This window comes from Xiphophorus hellerii, chromosome 1, assembly GCF_003331165.1.
Source record: "Xiphophorus hellerii strain 12219 chromosome 1, Xiphophorus_hellerii-4.1, whole genome shotgun sequence".
Classification (NCBI taxonomy): Eukaryota; Metazoa; Chordata; class Actinopteri; order Cyprinodontiformes; family Poeciliidae; genus Xiphophorus; species Xiphophorus hellerii.
This window is the reverse complement of record NC_045672.1, coordinates 29332094-29355207: the sequence shown is the minus strand read 5'-3', so window position 1 is coordinate 29355207 and position 23114 is coordinate 29332094. Positions and strand designations below refer to the sequence as shown.

Here is a 23114-nt window from a genome sequence, read left to right as displayed (position 1 = left end):
TTTGCCCTAATTATATAATTTTATTGTATCTTTTTTGTTTTAGAATAACTTCATTTTTAACTACAAACTGCATTCTTTTCAACTGCCTTGTCACTTCATTCCCAGACCTTATTTATTATGTAAAACAGAACAAACAGGGGCCATATTGATGTAAAATACTCAGAACAATTGGGAAGTTAATTGAACTCAGTGAAACTCAGGAACAACCCAAGAAAAATAAATCTTTAATGTAATTGAAACTGATGGCGGAGCAGAGCCAACATTCATAGTAAGGCCATCTTTTCACTATTATGGAGTTAGTCAATAATTCCTTAGTTGATATAAATGTACTTGTTCCGTTGGCATATTATCTTACTTATAACAAGATATTTTTGCTACAAAGGTCACATGTAATATACAGGTTTTATTATATTGAATCATTAGCATTTCTTAATTTCTCTTTCACTTCTAAAGAAATAAAATCTGCCCCGCACCTGTAATGAGACCCTCTAGACACCTGCAGGCAGGGTGTTGCAGTTCTTTTTTTTTTTTTTAAATGCACAGATATCTCTGCCTACAACTAGGCAGGGCTTCAAAAAGGAAGTTATTTACGGCGGGTTTCCTTTCAGTTTATTTTCATCTGTGAGTGGAGCTTCAGAGGAGAAGGGCTGAGATCACTTGTTTCTGGAAGACAAAATGAATAAAACCAGTTGTCCTCAACCAGATAAGAAATTATTTGAACATACAATACTGCCTACTCTTCACATCTTGGTGTTTATTGTTGGACTGATTGCTAATGGATGGGGATTGAACTCTTTGCGGAACAACTGGAGGAAACTGGGAAATATCAACATCTTTGTCCTAAACCTTGGACTAGCAGACATCTTGTATCTGCTCACTCTCCCCTTTCTGATCGTGTACCACCTTAAAGGAAACAAATGGATCTTTTTAGAAGAATTCTGCTTGGTAACAAGATTCTGCTTCAACCTGAATCTGTACTGCAGCATCGGGTTCCTCACCTGTATAAGTGTGTACAGGTACCTGTCCATTGTCCATCCCATGAGAACGATGGGGAGATTAACTACGGCTCACTCTGTGGTCATCTCAATCGTTGTTTGGATTCTGGTTTGTGCTCAAAGTTCTCCAGACATGTTCTACGAAAAAATATTTATGAACGGATCAAAATGCTTTGACACCACCTCTTATGAACATTCTGAGAGTTACCTGGATTACACCATCGGATGGACCTTCTTTGGATTCTGCATCCCTTTTGCCATCATTGTGGGCTGCTATGGACATGTGACTGTTGTTATCTGCCGCTCAAAAATGATTGACAAGAATGTGAAACAACAACTCTTAAAGCTTTTAGCTATATTGATTCTTCTCTTCTTGCTTTGTTATACACCCTACCATGTCTTCAAGAACCTCAGCATGTATTCCAGAACTTTGATTAGTAAGGGAACGTGCCCTGGTTGGGATTCTGGAGTCTTTATAATGCGTCAAGCAAGTCGTGGTCTTGTGAGCCTGAACAGCGCTCTCAACCCGCTGGTTTACCTCCACGTTTATGAAGACATGGGTGCTCACCTCAAGCAGCAGCTGCAGGGAGGCCAACAGATGTTCAGTCGATTGTTTAAGTCAAATTCCTGCTCTGCGCCGGTAGCACAGAGTGACCCAGATGACTTGTGACATTTTTCTTTTTCATTCAATATATTAATTGATATTTCGTACATTTCTGTAAAGTTTTTTACGCTTTGATTTATTTTTTCTTATGTTGTCAGATGCAAAGAATTAAAGTAATACATTTAAAATGAAGTCAAATCGGTTTCAGTGTTTTACTAGAATAGTAATAGAATAATAATGAGGATCCCATTATTTTAGAATAATAAAACCTTGTACAATGTATAAACTCCAATATATTCAATTAATCCTCTTCTGACTTATGCTTATATTAGTATGTTAGAATCTGTGTTGGAAGGAATATATTTTATAAAGTGTTTTACTGATCAGCAGATATATTTGTCACACATACTGTTTTGCTTCAATATTTACAAACACCCCCCCTAAACAAGAACATCTTAATTATTTTATGTTTTATGTAACTTATATTTTATCAAACCCTTTACTGCTGCTTTGAGAACTAATAACTTTTGTATACAGGGTAGCTGCTCTACACCATGCACTGCTCTGAAACATTCAAAACATTGAATATATGCATCATATTTCACCCTCAACATGACAAGAATAAATAATATCAAGCCCTTAATATCTTTATATTGATGGATAGTCTTAGGATTGTTTAATGTAATGACTGAAGTGATGATAAACCAAAACATACTCAATTTATTCATTAGATATCAACATGAATAAATGGAGTAATAGTAATAGCACAATACTACTTGATACACTATTAGCTGGCATTTTGACTGCAGCCAATCATCCAGGAGCAGCATCAACCAATCATTGGTGCTGATTGGTTGTTGCCCCTGGGCAGGTTGCCTGTCCATCACAGAGATAATAAACCAACAGGACAAAATAATTTACGTCACTAAAACCCAGCAGTGGCAGCTGGGCGGATCTGAAACTAAAACACAAACACCACGATTTCAGTTGCTATACATGAAGCAGCATTTCTCTAGAAATGTTGCAGGTACCAGAACCTTTTTGCCAGTTCTTTAGAAGTAAAGTATTTTTTCTTTAGATTTCAAACCAGATGTGACTAACAATTTAAGGAAACAGGACCAACAATCATATTCATATCTGAAAGCAAAGAATAACGATTATACTTTTACAGCTAATGATAACTTTACTTTTCGAACAGTTTTGATCTCATTTAACTGGTTATTTATAAAATGAACTTGAAGATAGCGCATGAACCACTGTCATGAACTGTGTCACGTCCTGAATGTGAGCTAAAACTCTCCCTTCAGCTCTTCTTCACCCAGTCATCCACACACTGACTGGAAATTATAGCAGTGTAGAATTGGAATATGTTTTTTCCTTCTTCTATAAGTGTTTCTAAAACAGGAATACACTTTTTTTCACCGATGCTTGGTGTGGTGTCAAGCAGCTGTTTCCATCTGATAATGCAAAACACATTATTTCCTGTCACCAACTTCTGCTTTACTAATGTGTGATTATGAACCTGCTTTCTGCACTAGCAGCAATAGATTATGTGGGACTCTCAAACCTTTGAAAGTATTCATTCTGTTCACACATTGAGTTGAGACTGAAAAACTGCCTTTCTAACCAAAATAATAAACTCAAACAATATAGATAAATAATGAAATATATAAAGATTTCTTAGTGTAGCCATGTGGCAGCACTACAGAAAACTCTTTAGCAGATTTTTCCGAGTCATGATCACGATTCCCATGTGACCTTGTTTCATTTTGGACTTTGGAATTCACATCACACTATAATCAGATAGTACTCATTGTTGACATGCAAATGTACTTAATTTGGAAGATTTGTTGCATATTATTTTCCAATCCTCTGCTCTCTCTTTAAAGAGTCAAAGGATCCATAGAAATGTATTTTGCAACTGAGCAACAACTAGTGCAGTCTTTGATTGTTTTGGCAGCACTAGTCAGTGACTATTGCTATTTACAGTTTGAGACATTTGGGAATAATTCATCCACACAGTGCAGTGGTTCTTAAACTTTTCATAACAACGACCACCTGAGTAAGTTCTAAGATTTTCAAGTGCCGTATTGACAGACACATTACAACAACAATAAAACTAGTCGATCTCTTTTCATTTTTCAGTATTTTGCTATAGTAATAATAATAATAATAATAATAATAATAATAATAATAATAATAATAATAAATGTGATATGCAGTAGTGTTGGTGCTGTCTTTGCTCATGTTTTTCTGCTTTTGGTTCATAGATCCGGGTAATGGGTTATGTAACCGATTCAATGTTTCCATCTCACCAACATAAGTTACTTTGATGTTAACTTTTTGGCTTTGATGAGAAAAAGTTAACATCAAGACTACTGATCTTCTGATCAGAAGTAAATACTAGTTAATAGTAGTTCCAAAATGTTTTTTACTGCAGTATCAAAAATGGTCTTATCAGGTATATGCTGTGGTATTTATTGAGTTAAAAACGTTTTTCACCATATTATTTAGGGGACATATTGTGTGATTTAATACAGTGATTTCAAGAAAATTTATATGGTGACACTTTGTAAATTCCTGCTCTTGATTACCTACAACAAAATGTATTATCACTCCCTCTATTCAACCTTAGACTTCCTGGTTCTTGTCAAACTGCTAAAGCAGGTTCTACAGGAAACCCAGATCATCAAAATGATAAGCAACACAATTGCTAAACAGAATGCCATCACATCTAGGCAGTGGTAGGAATACCAGGGCATCTTATAAGACTCGGAGCGCAAGTGTGGCGCACCCCGATGCCTCATGACATATTCGATCCAGAATACAGCACTGTCAACGGGTTTCATTGGTTTGTCATGATGAAGCTGTGATAGTTTGACCATATTCTGCTTGTAGGGTTTTTCTGGGTCTAAAATGGACTTCAGAGCACTTTTCAGAGAGTCAACAGTCATTTTGGTCACGTCGACTATCTCAGCCACACCTCGTGCCTTCAGACGGAGGATGTTGTCGTACTGGTCAAAGATAAGTGGAATGCCTAGAACTGGTACGCCGTGGTAGATGGCCTGGTAGATGCCATTGGTGCCTCCATGTGTGATGAAAACCTTAGTTTTAGGATGGCCAAGGATGTCATTTTGAGGCAACCATTCAACCAGCATAGTGTTGTTCCCTAAAGCAGCTGGTTGTTTACCAACATGTCTCCACAAAACTTTCTGAGGGAGGCTGGCAAACGCTGATGCGACGGTTTCTGACACCTCAGGGCCAAGGTTGCTCAGCAGAGTGCCAAGAGTCATCACAATTACTCCATGTTCACCAGAGCTCTGCACAAATGCCTCTAAATCCGACGACAAAGGCTTGGATGGTTTTCCTTGGAAACCTCCAATGTAGATGACGTTGGGCATGGTGGGGCGAGGGAACTCAAAGGTAAAATCAACCCGCATTAACCAGAGATCTGCAGCCTGTATCAGAGACAAGGTATTCACGTCATCTCCAAAATATTTATCACATACAACCTGGTATTTTGGACCAGAAACATAGTAGTACATGTAGACCAACATGCCCTGGGAGATAATGTTGTGGAGTCTTTGGAAAAAGTGCATTTTGTCAGAGAAATGGGAGAACACAGCAGGAATGTAGGACAGAGGAGAAGGAGCGATAGCAAAGTGACCCTCTCCACCGGGAATCCAGCGTACATTCAACACCAAAGGAAGCTTGAGATAGTGTGCCAGCAGCACTCCTCCTGGGAACGCAGGGTCCGTCAGACAAAGATCATATCCAGTTTCATTTAGCTGCCTTAGCAGAGTCTCATTCTCAAAGGTGTTGTTGACCAACTTTGCTACACCCTTCTGGTTTTCTCCAAACAAATTAAACAGATTCCTATAATACTGAAAGAAAGCCCATAATGTTCCTTCATTTCGACGGATTTCCATAGACCTCTCCAGGAAGGACGTCATGACTTCTTGGCTCTCGATGTTTTCTGGCTGCTCCTGTGCAATCGTAATGGACGTGTAAAGGGGGGAAAATTCAGAAATGTACCAGCTGGTTGAGGAGCGGAACACCATTATCTCATGCCCCCGAGAATGTAACACCTCCAAAAGGATTTTCATGTTCAGCCAGTGACTCCCATCCACTGGGAAAACCAACACTTTTCCACCGTCACCAGTTGACAGCAGCGCTGCAGACAACAGTAGGATCACCAGAACTGGACTCATTTCTGTATAACAGACACATAATGTCAGATTGAGATTAACTTAATTTTGGTAAATTTATAACATTACAAAAAATAAAATAAAATAAAATGCTATTTTGCAAATCAATAAATTACCAGTAAAGGAATAGGCTAGAGTGTACCTTATTCATAGACTTAGCAGCTACTGTCCATATACATGCATGCAAGTACACATACACTGATTTACATTTCAATATGCATGTATATACATCTGTACACATACTCACATTGCATACATATCTTTACAATAACTGTTAAAGCTCACTAAAGTACATAATTTGAGATCATCATTCAATTAATTCCACTGTTTCACCAGCATACCAGTAAAAAAAAAAAATGAATCAGTGTCTCATTAAATTGTTGCAACATTTATCTTTGAAATGATGAAATTAAATAATATTATCTGCAGTAAGATGAAATCTGATAGGTTGATAAAACTGATTCTCACCTTCAGCCTTGGTTGTTTCTGTTTCTTTCAATTCTAATCCAAACTACAGGCAATAAAATGTCTGCCCTTGTCATGCAACAGTCATGGTCAGCTGTTGGGTGAAATGCAAGTGAATATATAACTTCATGCTCTTAAATAAACCTGCCCAGTAGGCTGGCACTGCATGTAAGCATATTTTAACTAGCCCCCACCAAACCCTCTGTAAACTGCAAATATAAAACTGTTCTGTCCTGTTTGCCATTTTTGTGCAGTCATGCTCAAATGCATCAATAAATTTAACAGGGTCAAAAAGTATTTTTGTCTAAGAATAAAGCTTAATGTATAAACCTGTTCAATAAATCAGAATATTATTGAAAAGTCAATTTAATTCAGGAACTTTATCACCAAGTCAAAACATATTAGTTACACAGATGGATGTTTGGCAGCCTTTATTCTTATTAATTATGAGGATGTTTCCACTTACAATTAATGAAAACTTATTCACAATTTGAATATTAAATCAGACCATAACAAACTGTTTTAATACCGAAATGTAGCCATATGGAAAAGTTTACTAGCTTCAATTTTCAAAAGGTACTTTTAATATAAAAATGAGCCTCATTCTAATGAATTGAACATGACTGTCGGACTGACAACAGTCAAGACTGGTTCACGTCTTTTAAAACATTAATTGGTGGTACAGTTGAGTTTAAGTAAACCAAACAGGTCAAGGTGATAAATTAGTTTATATTAGGATGTAAGTTTTATTTTATTTTAAAATATGTTTTATTTTATTCAAATCAGTATTATGCATTTTACATCCCTTTAAGTTACATAGTGTTTTCAGGATCCAATGTAGGAAATAAAAAGATGAATGTTTCTTCACTGACCTAAAGTGAAACTGACTGTCTCCAGTGTTAACGATAGAATTGAAACTATACTGTGGATAATCAAGTTCAAATGTTTTGTGTTTGAACTTGAAGTTATTGTGATTTCACATTATCACAATAACTTCAATATCAGCAACAAGGCAGTTCAAAATGCTTTACATTATAAAAACATAAAAAAACATCAGACAGTTATCAATTATAAAACAAGTAAACATTACTGTTCAAAAAGCAAAACATATAGAAAAATCCAGCTTAATTTCCATATGTATGATGTGTTTCATTACCATGAAGTCAGAGGTTCTTGATTTTTCATTTCTGTTTGCATATGAATTACTTTACTACAGTTTTTGCTTTTTTGTCGCACTTAAATATTTCACATTATCAAAATAACTTCAATATAAGATAAGATTTATTGTCATTGTCATCAACAAATTACAACGAGATTGAGATTTGCTCGACTCGAGTTAAGATGCAGGTTATGTGAATATACATAATATACAAAGATAAAGAAATAAATAGTACAAAATGAGAAATAGACATCAGAAGATGGTTGCAGCGCCTGGAGGTGTCGCAACAGAATTTACATTTTTAACAAAGATCAAGACAACCTGAGAAAAAACAAAAAATGCATTTGAAAAAGATTATTTAATTTATTAAGAAAAGTGGATATTTGGCCCTGCGTTAAAAAGTAATTAGCCCCAAAATCTAAACGGTTGCAGAGGTTGCTGTTTGCTTTGTATGAACTACAAACAGGTCAAGTTGCCAAATTGCTGACCTCTACTCTACAGCAAACATGCAAAAATAAGAAACTCAGTTTAACTTCTAGACCGCAGTATAAAGGCCATATTAATAAAATAAATAAAATTATGAAAATAAAGTTGTACGAGAATACGAAATAAAATGAGAAAAGGGTCATAATGAGAATGAAATGAGAATTTTGAGAATAAGGTCAAGTTATGAGAATAGTTGCACAAGAAAAAGTAACATGCAAATAAAATTACAATATTGCAAGAATAAAATCCTAAAATTACAAGAATACCACAAAAATAAACTCGCATGAGAATAATGTCATAACAATATGAGAATAAAATCATACAGTAACTTTATAGATTTATTGTATGTGCTGATGGCTCAGCACCAGAAACTGCTCAGACCTGCTGGCTTTGTTTTGGCATTTTCTGTTAAATAAGCAACGAGGATGTAATCCATTTTTATCTGAATCTTTTGAAAGCTTGTTTTAACATGTCACAAGCAATCTTCCCCACAACTCTGCCTGCTGCTGGGAAGCTGCATCACGTTATAGCTTTTCCTGGAAAACAGAAACTCTGCTTTCTTATCTTGAAGATGACATTTACATTCCTTTACATCACCTAGTGATTAACTATTGCATAAGAAAAAAAACAACCTAAAGTTCAAATTTCCTATTATTTTATTGAATCGAAACCACAGTTTGTATTTAGATCAGGTTGATGTAACTTCTAGAGAGGATGTTAAGAGAAGCATCATACTTAACTCTCGGGCTCAATCATTCATAGTTTCGATTCTGTATTAACTACACATATTTCCCAGCCTGCTCTGTTTGCAGAAAGTAAGTGAAAGATTAAAAAGTAATCCTTTTAAGATCTCCTACAGAGAGATAACAGTCTCTTGACTTCCAGTGTTGCATGTTGCTGTTCAGCTGCCTTGTTGAACAGCACCATGCAGTGCAAAATGTTTTGCATAAATTAGAAGGAAATGCAAACAAAACAAAACAAAAAAAATAGACAAAAAGGTAAAAGTATAAAACCACATATTGGTTCTCTGTGTTCAATAGAATAAGTAGTCCATAATTTATGAATTAGTAGGGGCTTCTCTGGATTTTTGTTCTAATAAAACTAGATGTTGGTTGTCCATGTCTGGTAAGTATGAATAACTCTTTGGATTTTAAAGCACAGGGACCCTAAAAATATACATTGAAGTTGGTGGTTACCATGTGACAAAATGTTAAGTGATGGGAAGACTTTTGCAAGGTTCTTGCCAAATTGTCAAAAGCAACACCTCTAAAGACTGTGTAGGCTTCCTTTTCAGTAGAAATCCATGCTGATTGTTTTAATGTGAGGCAACAGTCAACTTCTCATTGCCCTTTGCCTTTTCTATGTCCTCACACACACAACTTTATATATATGTAAATATATATAAAACTTGGCAAGGCAATTTCTTATTTTAGAATAACAGTGTAACCTGCCCTCTAGTGGTGGTTGAAGAATTTTTTATATAAACAAACCCAAATGTGCTCATCTAAATTCATGAGAAGTTCCTTCTTGTGTTACTTGCTCAACTAGTAGGACACATTCCTGTCTCACACACCAGTTCACAGTATAAAAGATTAGAAATAATTAGACATGATTTATTGCTGTCTCAGGTCTTATATTACTTATTGTCAAATCTGAGTATGAAGCAAAGTGTTTGATGTCTGATATTAAGAGTTTTCTCTGAAATCCAGATTTGCTTTGCAGAAATGTGAGTTTCCTTGTGTAACTCTTGTTCTTATAATGAAGTTTACCTATCCAATGACACAAACAACACTGAGCCCCACCGAGCTGGATTGTACCTAACGGATGTTGATTTCCAGATTATTTAATCACCGACCCAGTCCAAAATTACATCCTCTCTGTGTTTTTCAGTGTATGTTTTCCCTTTCAGCGTCTGTACCTCAGTTCTGCAACTCCCCAACGGTGATTGTGATGGTGGGATTACCTGCCAGAGGGAAGACATACATCTCCAAGAAGCTCACCCGCTATCTAAACTGGATCGGAGTTCCTACAAAAGGTCAGTTTGAACCTTTAAATTCTTACATTTATTTATTTTATTAATTTATATAGCAATTAATTGAATGCTGCATTTTCAAACCCAGATATTTTTTTTGAATTTCCACCAGTTTTTAATGTGGGCCAGTACCGCAGAGAGGTAGTCAAGACCTACAAGAACTTTGAGTTTTTTAAACCTGACAACGAAGAGGCCATGAGGATCCGCAAGTGAGTGCAAAGCTCATGAAAACTCATGAAACCGAACAATAATTGATTTTTCTTTTACTTTTAAGCATTTGACCAGATTTGTGATCTAAACTGGTTCAGGTCTCTTGGCTAACTGGGAGTGATTTTTGTCAATTGGTAATCATAAATCTGAGCAAACCAATATTACATGTAATGTTCCTCAAGGCTCTGTTGTTGGGCCACATTTGTTCAGCATAAACATGATTCCTCTATCCCAGAGTATTTTATTTTTCTGATGAAATGCAGCTTTATATTTCTACCACAACATGATTACAATGCCTTAAAGATACAGAGGGAGTGTGTCAGTAGTATCAACAGGTCGATGGAGTATAATTTCATTATCCTTCCTTTTCTTTTGTAGAGCAATTTGAATTAATATCAAGTGCACGAAATGCCATCAACCGGTTTGCAGGCAGGTTGCACTTGGGCAAGTAAAGTAGTTTTAATATGCAAAAACAGGTAGTAAACAGCTGTGCATCAAAACGTGCTCGGCTTCACCTAGGATCTCAAAGCACCAACAAAGAATCCGCCCCAATAAGGGACACACAGATAACTTAAATATAGGCGAGAGATAATCAGCAAACAGAAAACGGCTGATGGCGATCAAGGAAAGTCACACAGAAACAAGGGGTAAACAAGACAAAACTGGTAAAATAAAGAGGAGCAGATCAGTACCCCCCCTCAACAGCGGCTACCAGACGCCCAAAAAAGGCTGGGGGTAGGGGCGCTGGACGGAAGTTCAATCTCGTAAGCCACCCACTGGCTTATGAGGGAAAAACCTGAGGATGTCTGGAACCGTTCCAAAATGGTGACGGTCTCCCAGCAGAAGGTCTGGAGGAAACCCCTGGCGAGGGCCTGGGAGCCGGTGGCAACAAAGGAGCCTGGGGGAGAGTGGTAGAGCCAGCCCACGTCAAAGGAGAAGACGAAATCCCCTGAGAGGGTTCACCTGACGGCAGTGGATGAGTCAAACAGCGTGGAACAGCGCAGGTCGGAAGAGCTGCCAACACTGGTTCCTCCGGAAAACACCCCGATCTCTGGATCCCCGATGCTGAGGCAGACCGGCCGGCTCAGGCACACCAGCAGAAGGAGTGGCCACGTCAACATAGGGCTGTGGAGAACGGACATGCTGAGAGGACGCACAGGCCGATTGGCTGTGGAGAGTCGGTAAGGAAGTCAGGTAGACTCGGGTACTCAGGACAACTAGCAGTCAATTCTGGGGGACTCAGAGACTCTGGAGAAACAGCAGTTGGTTCATTTATTTTACAGTAAGTAAAATTTGGCAGCCCAGATTATATCAATATCATAGAAGAGGCCATGTTGGACTTTATCCAGCGCATTAAGTGCTACAAGGCTAGCTACACGTCAATAGACGATGAGAAAGACAGGTACTGAGCAACCCAGTACCTGTCTTTGTGTCACAACAATGCAAAAACAAAATCTTACCAGATAGTTTTGGTGTTTCTCAAACTTTTTCAGGCCCAGCAGGACCACTTACCTCATTTAACAACAGGGTTTCCGTGGTAGTAAATTAAATGAGCTCAAATTAAGGCCAGTAAAAGGTAGTAAAAAGTAATAAATTCAACTCCAGGTTTTCTGTGTAAACCCTGTTATCGTTTCAGGGCAAAGCCGGTGAGAAAGAGACATAGATCCACTTTCTGAATAGACGAGACTTCATGCAACGTTGCGACTTCGAAACAAACTTAAACATAATGGCCGACAGAAGACTTGCATTACATATTTACGTAGCTAAAATATACATATATTAAGATAACAGTTGTTTTTATTTTGGTAATCAGGACATGCGTTCTGTTTTACATGGGTAAATGCATGACAAAAGATTTATGGAACATATATTTTTTAAACTAAATCTAGTAATACACATATTGGATTATGTATACTACTAGCAATTGGTCAATCTCAGGTGATTTTATTTTATTTTCTATTAAGGTTTAAAGTGAAAGGTGGTTGCATTTTTCCAGGTATGTTGCCTAAAAGCATATTTAGTAGCATAACTAATTTCATTGTCCCTAATAGTCTTTATTTTTGATGGAATACTTTAAAGGATAATTAGTCATTTTTGACCAAAAATTCCCTTTGCATGAGTAGAAATTGTGTTTTTGGTTACTATTGACCTTCATCAGCTTATTCCTTTTTATTGAGACATTTTTATTCAAAATTTGGGACGATATTGCTTATGTTTTAGCTTATCAGAATGGGTTAAAATGTCACACCATCTTGCTTTCACAGCAAACCCAAGAACTATGTAGACTTTGTATTTTCTGGTCTTTTCTGCTGGCTACCTGCTTGATGTTTCCATGACATCTTACCAGCTGTCAATAAGTAATCACAGTATTTTTTTCTGACTGAAGCCGCCATCATGTTGTCGGTAGGTGGTAGAATCCCTCTCTCTACTTCTCCATTTTGCCAAATGTAAAAACTACATTGCATTCACAACAGAATCTGGTTTTTTAGGGCAAACACATGTGGATGCATATAAATATTAATAATTATATGTCTGAGGAGAGTTTGTTTAATTAATAACTGCTTAAAAATCAACAAATGTACATGTAAACACCAGATGGGTGTAATGATTTTCACCGCCACCAGATGGCACCAAACACTCAATCCAACTTGAAGAAAGGTCAAAAACAAATCTCATGAATTAACGCGAGGTTTAAACTGGTTTTAGTTCGATTTAAACACAAAGTATTGCTCAGTATTACATACAACCCCCTGACAACCCAAGAAATCTTTAATGTAATTGAAACTGATGGCAGAGCAGAGCCAACATTCATAGCAAGGCCATCTTTTCACTACTATGGAGTGGGTCAATAATTCCTTAGTTGCTATATATGTACTTGTTCCGTTGGCATATTATCTCACTTATAACAAGATATTTTTGCTACAAAGGTCAAATGTAATATACAGGTTTTATTATATTGAATCATTAGCATTTCTTAATTTCTCTTTCACCTATAAAGAAATAAAATCTGCACCACACCTATAATATGACTCTCTAGATAGGTGTGGACAGCATGTTGCAGTTCTTTTTTTTAATTTAAATGCACAGATAACTCTGCCTACAACTAGGCAGGGCTTCAAAAAGGAAGTTATTTACGGCGGGTTTCCTTTCAGTTTAAATTCATCTGTGAGCAGAGCTTCAGAGGAGAAGGGCTGAGATCACTTGTTTCTGGAAGACAAAATGAATAAAACCAGTTGTCCTCAACCAGATAAGGAATTATTTGAACATACAATACTGCCTACTCTTCACATCTTAGTGTTTATTGTTGGACTGATTGCTAATGGATGGGGATTGAACTCTTTGCGGAACAACTGGAGGAAACTGGGAAATATCAACATCTTTGTCCTAAACCTTGGACTAGCAGACATTTTGTATCTGCTCACTCTCCCCTTTCTGATCGTGTACCACCTTAAAGGAAACAAATGGATCTTTGGAGAAGAATTCTGCTTGGTAACAAGATTTTGCTTCAACCTGAATCTGTACTGCAGCATCGGGTTCCTCACCTGTATAAGTGTGTACAGGTACCTGTCCATTGTCCATCCCATGAGAACGATGGGGAGATTAACTACGACTCACTCTGTGGTCATCTCAATCGTTGTTTTGATTCTGGTTTGTGCTCAAAGTTCTCCAGACATGTTCTACCCAAAAACATTTGGAAAAAAAAAATGTTTTGACAGTACCTCAAATCAACATATGAAGAGTTACCTGAAGTACTCCATCATATGGACGTCATTTGGATTTTGCATCCCATTTCTTATCACCATTTGGAGCTACGGACACGTGACTCTGGTTGTCTGCCGCTCAAATACGATTGACAAGGACCTGAAACGACGAAGCTTGAAGCTGTTGGTAATTTTGATTCTTCTCTTCTTGCTTTGTTATGCACCCTACCATGTCTTCAAGAACCTCAGCATGTATTCCAGAGTTCTCATAAATAAGAAGATATGCCCCAAATGGGATTCTGGAGTTTTTATAATGCGTCAAGCAAGTCGTGGTCTTGTGAGCCTGAACAGCGCTCTCAACCCGCTGGTTTACCTCCACGTTTATGAAGACATGGGTGCTCACCTCAAGCAGCAGCTGCAGGGAGGCCAACAGATGTTCAGTCGATTGTTTAAGTCAAATTCCTGCTCTGCGCCGGTAGCACAGAGTGACCCAGATGACTTGTGACATTTTTCTTTTTCATTCGATATATTAATTGATATTTCGTACATTTCTGTAAATTGTTTTACGCTTTGATTTATTTTTTCTTATGTTGTCAGATGCAAATAATTAAAGTAATACATTTAAAATGAAGTCAAATCGGTTTCAGTGTTTTATTAGAATAGTAATAGAATAATAATGAGGATCCCATTATTTTAGAATAATAAAACCTTGTACAATGTATAAACTCCAATTTATTCAATTAATCCTCTTCTGACTTATGCTTATATTAGTATGTTAGAATCTGGGTTGGAGAGAATATATTTTATAAAGTGCTTTACTGATTAGCAGATATATTTGTCACACATACTGTTTTGCTTCAATATTCACAAACACCCCTCCTAAACAAGAACATCTTAATTATTTTATGTTTTATCTAACTCATATTTTATCAAAGTTCTTGATTATTCAACACAAAACTGAAATACTTACAAAATCCATTTTATGGACACAAGCTCAAATTTTAGGTTTCCAATTCATTTATCAACTAACCTTTTTTATTAATCTGCATGTGTATGTGTTGGGGGGTTACTAGCAAACATTGATTAGCATTCTTTTTTTAAAGGTTTTTCTGGCATTTCTGATCTTTTGAGCAGATTAAATAAGAAATGGTTAAAAAGAGAAGGGTCAAGATATACGGTTAAGGTCACAAAGAGTTCAAACCCTTTACTGCTGCTTTGAGAACAAATAACTTTTGTATACAGGGTAGCTGCTCTACATCTACACCATGCACTGCCCTGAAACATTCAAAACATTGAATATATGCATCATATTTCACCCTCAACATGACAAGAATAAATAATATCAAAACCTTAATATATTTATATTGATGGATAGTCTTAGGATTGTTTAATGTAATGACTGAAGTGATGATAAACCAAAACATACTCAATTTATTCATTAGATATCTACATGAATAAATGGAGTAATAGCAATAGCACAATACTACTTGATACACTATTAACTGGCATTTTGACAGCAGCCAATCGTCCAGGAGCAGCATCAACCAATCAGTGGTGCTGATTGGTTGTTGCCCCTGGGCAGGTTGCCTGTCCATCACAGAGTTAATAAACCTACAGGAGAAAATAATTCACGTCACTAAAACCCAGCAGTGGTAGCTGGGCGGGTCTGAAACTAAAACACAAACACCACGGTTTCAGTTGCTATACATGAAGCAGCATTTCTCTAGAAATGTTGCAGGTACCAGAACCTTTTTGCCAGTTCTTTAGAAGTAAAGTATTTTTTCTTTAGATTTCAAACCAGGTGTGACTAACAATTTAAGGAAACAGGACCAACAATCATATTCATATCTGAAAGCAAAGAATAACAGTAAAGCTTTTACAGCTAATGATAGCTTTACTTTTCAAACAGTTTTGATCTCATTTAACACGTTATTTATAAAATGAACTTGAAGATAGCGCATGAACCGAGATGTGACACAGTCATGAACTGTGTCACATCCTGAATGTGAGCTAAAACTCTACCTTTACCTCTTCTTCACCCAGTCATGCACACACTGACTGGAAATTATAGCAGAGAAATTATAGAATTAGAATTTGATGGGGGGTTTTTTCCCTTCTAGGCATTATAAGTGTTTCTAAAACAGGAACACACTTTTTTAAACAATGCAGCGTCTGTTTCCATCTGATAATGCAAAACACATTATTTCCTATTACCAACTTCTGCTTTACTAATGTGTGATTATGAACCTGCTTTCTGCACTAGCAGCAATAGATTTATATGGGACTCTCAAACCTTTGAAAGTATTCATTCTGTTCACACATTGAGTTGAGACTGAAAAACTGCCTTTCTAACCAAAATAATAAACTCAAACAATATACAAAAATAATGAAATATATACAGATTTCTTAGTGTAGCCATGTGGCAGCACTACAGAAAACTCTTTAGCAGATTTTTCCGAGTCATGATGACGATTCCCATGTGACCTTGTTTCATTTTGGACTTTGGAATTCACATCACACTATAATCAGATAGTACTCATTGTTGACATGCAAATATACTGAATTTGGAAGATTTGTTGCATATTATTTTCCAATCCTTTGCTCTCTCTTTAAAGAGTCAAAGGATCCATAGAAATGTATTTTGCAACTGAGCAACAACTAGTGCAGTCTTTGATTGTTTTGGCAGCACTAGTCAGTGACTATTGCTATTTACAGTTTGAGACATTCGGAAATAATTCATCCACACAGTGCAGTGGTTCTTAAACTTTTCATAACAACGACCACCTGAGTAAGTTCTAAGATTTTCAAGTGCTGTATTGACAGACACATTACAACAACAATAAAACTAGTCGATCTCTTTTTCATTTTTCAGTATTTTGCTATAGTAATAATAATAATAAATGTGATATGCAGTAGTGTTGGTGCTGTCTTTGCTCATGTTTTTCTGCTTTTGGTTCATAGACCCGGGTAATGGGTTATGTAACCGATTCAATGTTTCCATCTCACCAAAATAAGTTACTTTGATGTTAACTTTTTGGCTTTGATGAGAAAAAGTTAACATCAAGACTTCTGATCTTCTGATCAGAAGTAAATACTAGTTAATAGTAGTTCCAAAATGTTTTTTACTGCAGTATCAAAAATGGTCTTATGAGGTATATGCTGTGGTATTTAGTGAGTTAAAAACTTTTTTCACCATATTTTTTAGAGGACATATTGTGTGGTTTAATACAGTGATTTCAAGAAAATTTATATGGTGACACTTTGTAAATTCCTGCTCTTGATTACCTACAACAAAATGTATTATCACTCCCTCTATTCAACCTTAGACTTCCTGGTTCTAATCAAACTGCTAAAGCAGGTTCTACAGGAAACCCAAATCATCAAAATGATAAGCAACACAATTGCTAAACAGAATGCCATCACATCTAGGCAGTGGTAGGAATACCAGGGCATCTTATAAGACTCGGAGCGCAAGTGTGGCGCACCCCGATGCCTCATGACATACTCGATCCAGAATACAGCACTGTCAACGGGTTTCATTGGTTTGTCATGATGAAGCTGTGATAGTTTGACCATATTCTGCTTGTAGGGTTTTTCTGGGTCTAAAATGGACTTCAGAGCACTTTTCAGAGAGTCAACAGTCATTTTAGTCACGTCGACTATCTCAGCCACACCTCGTGCCTTCAGACGGAGGATGTTGTCGTACTGGTCAAAGATAAGTGGAATGCCTAGAACTGGTACGCTGTGGTAGATGGCCTGGTAGATGCCATTGGTGCCTCCATGTGTGATGAAAACCTTAGTTTTAGGATGGCCAAGGATGTCGTTTTGAGGCAACCATTCAACCAGCATAGTGTTGTTTCCTAAAGCAGCTGGTTGTTTACCAATATGTCTCCACAAAACTTTTTGAGGGAGGCTGGCAAACGCTGATGCGAAGGTTTCTGACACCTCAGGGCCAAGGTCGCTCAGCAGAGTGCCAAGAGTCATCACAATTACTCCATGTTCACCAGAGCTCTGCACAAATGCCTCTAAATCCGATGACAAAGGCTTGGATGGTTTTCCTTGGAAACCTCCAATGTAGATGACGTTGGGCATGGTGGGGCGAGGGAACTCAAAGGTAAAATCAACCCGCATTAACCAGAGATCTGCAGCCTGTATCAGAGACAAGGTATTCACGTCATCTCCAAAATATTTATCACATACAACCTGGAATGGTGGATTTGCAACATAGTAGTACATGTAGACCAACATGCCCTGGAAGATAATGTTGTGGAGTCTTTGGAAAAAGTGCATTTTGTCAGAGAAATGGGAGAACACAGCAGGAATGTAGGACAGAGGAGAAGGAGCGATAGCAAAGTGACCCTCTCCACCGGGAATCCAGCGTACATTCAACACCAAAGGAAGCTTGAGATAGTGTGCCAGCAGCACTCCTCCTGGGAACGCAGGGTCCGTCAGACAAAGATCATATCCAGTTTCATTTAGCTGCCTTAGCAGAGTCTCATTCTCAAAGATGTTGATGACCAACTTTGCTACACCCTTCTGGTTTTCTCCAAACAAATCGAACAGATTCCTGTAAAACTGAAAGAAAGCCCATAATGTTCCTTCATTTCGACGGATTTCCATAGACCTCTCCAGGAAGGACGTCATGACTTCTTGGCTCTCGATGTTTCCTGGCTGCTCCTGTGGAATCGTAATGGACGTGTAAAGGGGGGAAAATTCAGAAATGTACCAGCTGGTTGAGGAGCGGAACACCGTTATCTCATGCCCCCGAGAATGTAACGCTTCCAAAAGGATTTTCATGTTCAGCCAGTGACTCCCATCCACTGGGAAAACCAACACTTTTCCACCGTCACCAGTTGACAGCAGCGCTGCAGACAACAGTAGGATCACCAGAACTGGACTCATTTCTGTATAACAGACACATAATGTCAGATTGAGATTAACTTAATTTTGGTAAATTTACAACAAAATAAAATAAAATGCTTTTTTATAAACTGATAATCAAAAAATACTCATATTGCATACATATCTTTACACAATACTTATACATACATACAGTATCTACATAACAGTTAATACTCACCAAAAAAACTCATAATTTGAGATTATCATTCAGTTCATTGCAGTTTCACCACTAATAACTTTTATATTTACTTTACTTCTCTCTTTAGCATGTTTAAATGTTAACAAACATGAATATTTTATTTTAAACAATATTCCGATAGTTTCTAGAAATTGTATTTCTAATATATTAAATATGAGGACTCCAAATAAGTTTGTTGTCCAGAATTTTACTTAAACATTTCATCTTGTAAACTCCATTTAAATGTTAATTTACATTATTGTACATCTGATCACCAGAAAATACTATAAATTTAGATCCATGGCACCAAGTTTTCATGTTTAAAATGTTTTTTTTTTGTCTTTTTCAGCTTGAAGAGTTATGTTTATTTGTGTGTTTTACATAAGGTTTTTAGGATGTACTCAGTTTTAAATGATATGGTCCAACATGTCTGAAACACAGGCAAATTATATAAAAATAATATATTTATTTATATAGTGCCCACTCACAGCACCATCTCAAGGAGCTTAGCAGCATAAAAACAATTTTTATTCACAAATACATAGTCAGTTAAATAATGTAGACAGATTTCAAGCTGGTTATCTGAACAGCTGCAAAGCTGCAAAATGAGACGCAGTTCTGTTTGGGTAAACCACAGTAGCTATACCAGCTTGGCCAAAATGTCCTTCAAAGTCTTGTGGTTGTTGAAAACCACACACATTGTGTCAGTTCACACTACAGCCGTGCACATTTCCTGCAGAATGCATCAAACGACCACTTCTTTCTCAACAACTATAACTCAACCTGTTCCAAGCAATTGATTAAAGAGCATTTGAGTAACCTAAATTTGAATTGCGTTGCTTTTTATTGGACCTAAGAGAAGTACTGTATGTTAATTGTTACCAGTATTCATGCCACTTTGCGAACATTTGAACTTGTATAGCATCCATTGTCACTACTGGAGTCATTAAATCAAGCATATCTCTCTAGATAATTACAATATTAGTTTTATACTTGATCTTTTGCATTTGAAAATATATTTTAATTCAAACCCCCTAAAGTTTATTCATTACTTATTCAAAAAATCAATCCCACTTTTCCTAGAAAACATCTTGACAATATTAAAGACAAATTGGGAAGAAAGTAGAATTGGTTGTGAATGTTTATGTCCAATTATAAGTGGCATAAAACTAACCACATTCGAGACAAAAAAGATTAAAAGTTAAAAAGTGGTGGTAGTGGTTTGATAGTCTCCAGCTACTTTGTTACTTTAAGGCGAGACAATTTTATCTCATAATTTCAGCAACAAGGCAATTCAAAGTCATTTACATGATTAGAAGGAAAACAAAACAACAAACTAGCAAAAAACATTACATTACAGTAGCAAAGTAAAGGAAAACGATGACAAGTTGGAAAAATACTGCAGTTTTCTGGAAGTTTGTTCAAGACTAGTGGAACATAAATAAGCCCTTGAATGCTGCTTCTTCATGTTTACTTCTGACTCTTGAGAGGTAGAGTAGACCTGGACCAGAAGATCTGAGTGGCTTGGAACATTGATACAACAGCAGATCTTTAACATATTTTAAACTAGCAAAAGTATCTCAGGTTACTTTTTATAAAATCTCTACCTGCTAGGTAATATTTTTGTTATTTTAGCACATTTTCAAGCAGTCCAGAAAACTCCTCCAATTAAATCAACATATCTCTCTACTGAATATGAATGATTACAATCACCAGTTACTGCTTGTTGTGTACTTTGGAGCTATTCCTGTTTTGATCATGTTTCTGTTACAGCTATTCTCTGCTTGGTTGAAACTTTTTACCTGAGCCACATCCTCTAACCAGCAAACCAATAAGATGGTCTTGTTTATGTTTCATTGCACTTTGGTTTCTGTACGAGTGTGTGTGCACGTTTGCCACAACCACATGTGCAAGCTATATGTGCAGCACAAAATGTTCTCAAGGCAGACAAGCCAGACAGAAACGAGAAAAAAACAGATTCACAGACCCAAATACAGATGCAGATAAAACCAAATTATGCATCCTCAAGTTGGAAAGTTAGATTGCTTTCAAGTTTGATAATGCAGAACATACATAAACACATGTGTGATTGGTTTTACAAAGTGAACCAAAAAGACCTCAAAGGTGTAGGCAACGGCCTCCGCTCCTTCAATACTGAAATGAGCACAAGTGTGGGGAAAGTACAGCATACCAGTAAAAAAAATTAATCAGTGTCTTATTAAATGTTGCAACATTTATCTTTGAAATGATGAAATTAAATAATATTATCTGCAGTAAGATGAAATCTGATAGGTTGATAAAACTGATTCTCACCTTCAGCCTTGGTAGTTTCTGTTTCTTTCAATTCTAATCCAAACTACAGGCAATAAAATGTCTGCCCTTGTCATGCAACAGTCATGGTCAGCTGTTGGGTGAAATGCAAGTGAATATATAACTTCATGCTCTTAAATAAACCTGCTCAGTAGGCTGGCACTGCATGTAAGCATATTTTAACTAGCCCCCACCAAACCCTCTGTAAACTGCAAATATAAAACTGTTCTCTCCTGTTTGCCATTTTTGTGCAGTCATGCTCAAATGCATCAATAAATTTAACAGGGTCAAAAAGTATTTTTGTCTAAGAATAAAGCTTAATGTATAAACCTGTTCAATAAATCAGAATATTATTGAAAAGTCAATTTAATTCAGGAACTTTATCACCAAGTCAAAACATATTAGTTACACAGATGGATGTTTGGCAGCCTTTATTCTTATTAATTATGAGGATGTTTCCACTTACAATTAATGAAAATTTATTCACAATTTGAATATTAAATCAGACCATAACAAACTGTTTTTATACATTAATGTAGCCGTATTGAAATGTTTACTAGCTTCAATTTTCAAAAGGTACTTTTAATATAAAAATGAGCCTCATTCTAATGAATTGAACATGACTGTCGGACTGACAACACAGTCAAGACTGGTTCACATCTTAAACAAAGATAAGTGTTTCTTCACTGACCTAAAGCGAAACTGATTGTCTCAAGTGTTAAAGTTGAAACTGTACTGTGAATAATCAAGTTCAAATTTATTGTATAGCACATTTCAGCAACAAGGCAGTTCAGAGTGCTTTACATTATAAAAACATAAACATCCTAAAAACATCATGCAATTACCAATTATAAAATGAGTAAACATTAATAAGCAAAAGCTAAACATATATCAAATGGAAAATCCAGCTTAATTTTTCTATTTACCACAAAGTGACCATGAAGTCACATGTTCATGATTAATTTGCATTTATGTCTGTTTGCATATGAATTTAGTTTTGCTTTTCTGTCACACTTAAATATTTCAGATCATTAAAATAACTTCAATATCAGATCAAGACAACCTGAGATAAAACCAAAAATGCCTTTGAAAAAGATTATTTAATTTATCACTTTTGACCCCAAAAATCTAAAGCTTCCAGTTATTGCTGGCACCAGCTGCATTTTGTAACTACTTGTGTGCTTAATGGGAACAAGAAGTCCTGACCTCTGAGATAAATACAATCTCAACCAAAGAACATACAGGTTTTTGGACTGTTGGAAGAATCAATAGCAGCCGGTTAGAACCCACACATGGACTATGAGAATCTGAAATCTCCTAACAGGGCTAACAGCACGGACAAAATGGACCATATCATTTCCTCAAGCTTTTCCAAGTCTTGTGGGCAGTTGCAGAGGTTGCTGTTTGCTTTGCATGAACTGCAAACAGGTCAGGTTGCCAAATTGCTGCCCTCTACACTACAGCAAACATGCAAAAATAAGAAACTCAGTTCAACTTGTACGACAGAGTATTATGGCCACAGTAAGAAAATAGATAAAATTACGAGAATAAAGTCATGTTGAAGTCATGAGAATGAAGTCATGTTGCGAGAATAAAATCAAAACAATGTGAGAATAAAGTCGTGATATGAGAAAGTCATATTTCAAGAATAAATTCATAATATTAAGAGTAACGTAAGCATCATAATACTACGACTTTTATTCTTGTAATGTTATGATTTTATCCATCCATCCATCCATCCATCCATCCATCCATCCATCCATCCATCCATCCATCCATCCATCTTCTTCCGCTTATCCGGGGTCAAGTCGCAGGGACAGCAGCCTAAGTAAGGAGGCCCAGACTTCCCTCTTCCCAGCCGCTT

The 23114-nt window shown here is 36.6% G+C and overlaps 3 protein-coding genes across 4 annotated transcripts; 2 read left to right on the top strand and 1 right to left on the bottom strand.

Annotated features, from left to right (window-relative positions):
• Positions 1–449: 449 nt before the first annotated feature.
• Positions 450–1791, top strand: LOC116717551 (P2Y purinoceptor 1-like). The gene has a single exon (XM_032559023.1). It carries the CDS (start codon positions 676–678, stop codon positions 1663–1665), a length of 990 nt encoding a protein of 329 aa, XP_032414914.1. The 5' UTR covers positions 450–675; the 3' UTR covers positions 1666–1791.
• A 2362-nt stretch (positions 1792–4153) lies between these two features.
• LOC116717513 (UDP-glucuronosyltransferase 2B17-like) lies at positions 4154–21361 on the bottom strand. Of its 2 annotated transcripts, XM_032558969.1 has the most exons (3): positions 21254–21361; positions 18064–18764; positions 4154–5111 (listed from the first exon to the last, which is right to left on the bottom strand). In XM_032558969.1, exons 2-3 carry the CDS (start codon positions 18760–18762, stop codon positions 4221–4223), a joined length of 1590 nt encoding a protein of 529 aa, XP_032414860.1. In that variant the 5' UTR covers positions 18763–18764; positions 21254–21361; the 3' UTR covers positions 4154–4220. The 2 variants fall into 2 exon arrangements, with proteins under 2 accessions (XP_032414860.1, XP_032414852.1); XM_032558961.1 differs by lacking the exons at positions 18064–18764; positions 21254–21361 and adding an exon at positions 6276–6393 and having other exon boundaries at positions 4154–5812.
• Positions 13219–14497, top strand: LOC116717541 (P2Y purinoceptor 1-like). Its single transcript, XM_032559013.1, has one exon. The coding sequence runs from the start codon at positions 13379–13381 to the stop codon at positions 14363–14365; it is 987 nt and encodes a 328-aa protein (XP_032414904.1). The 5' UTR covers positions 13219–13378; the 3' UTR covers positions 14366–14497.
• Positions 21362–23114: the final 1753 nt, after the last annotated feature.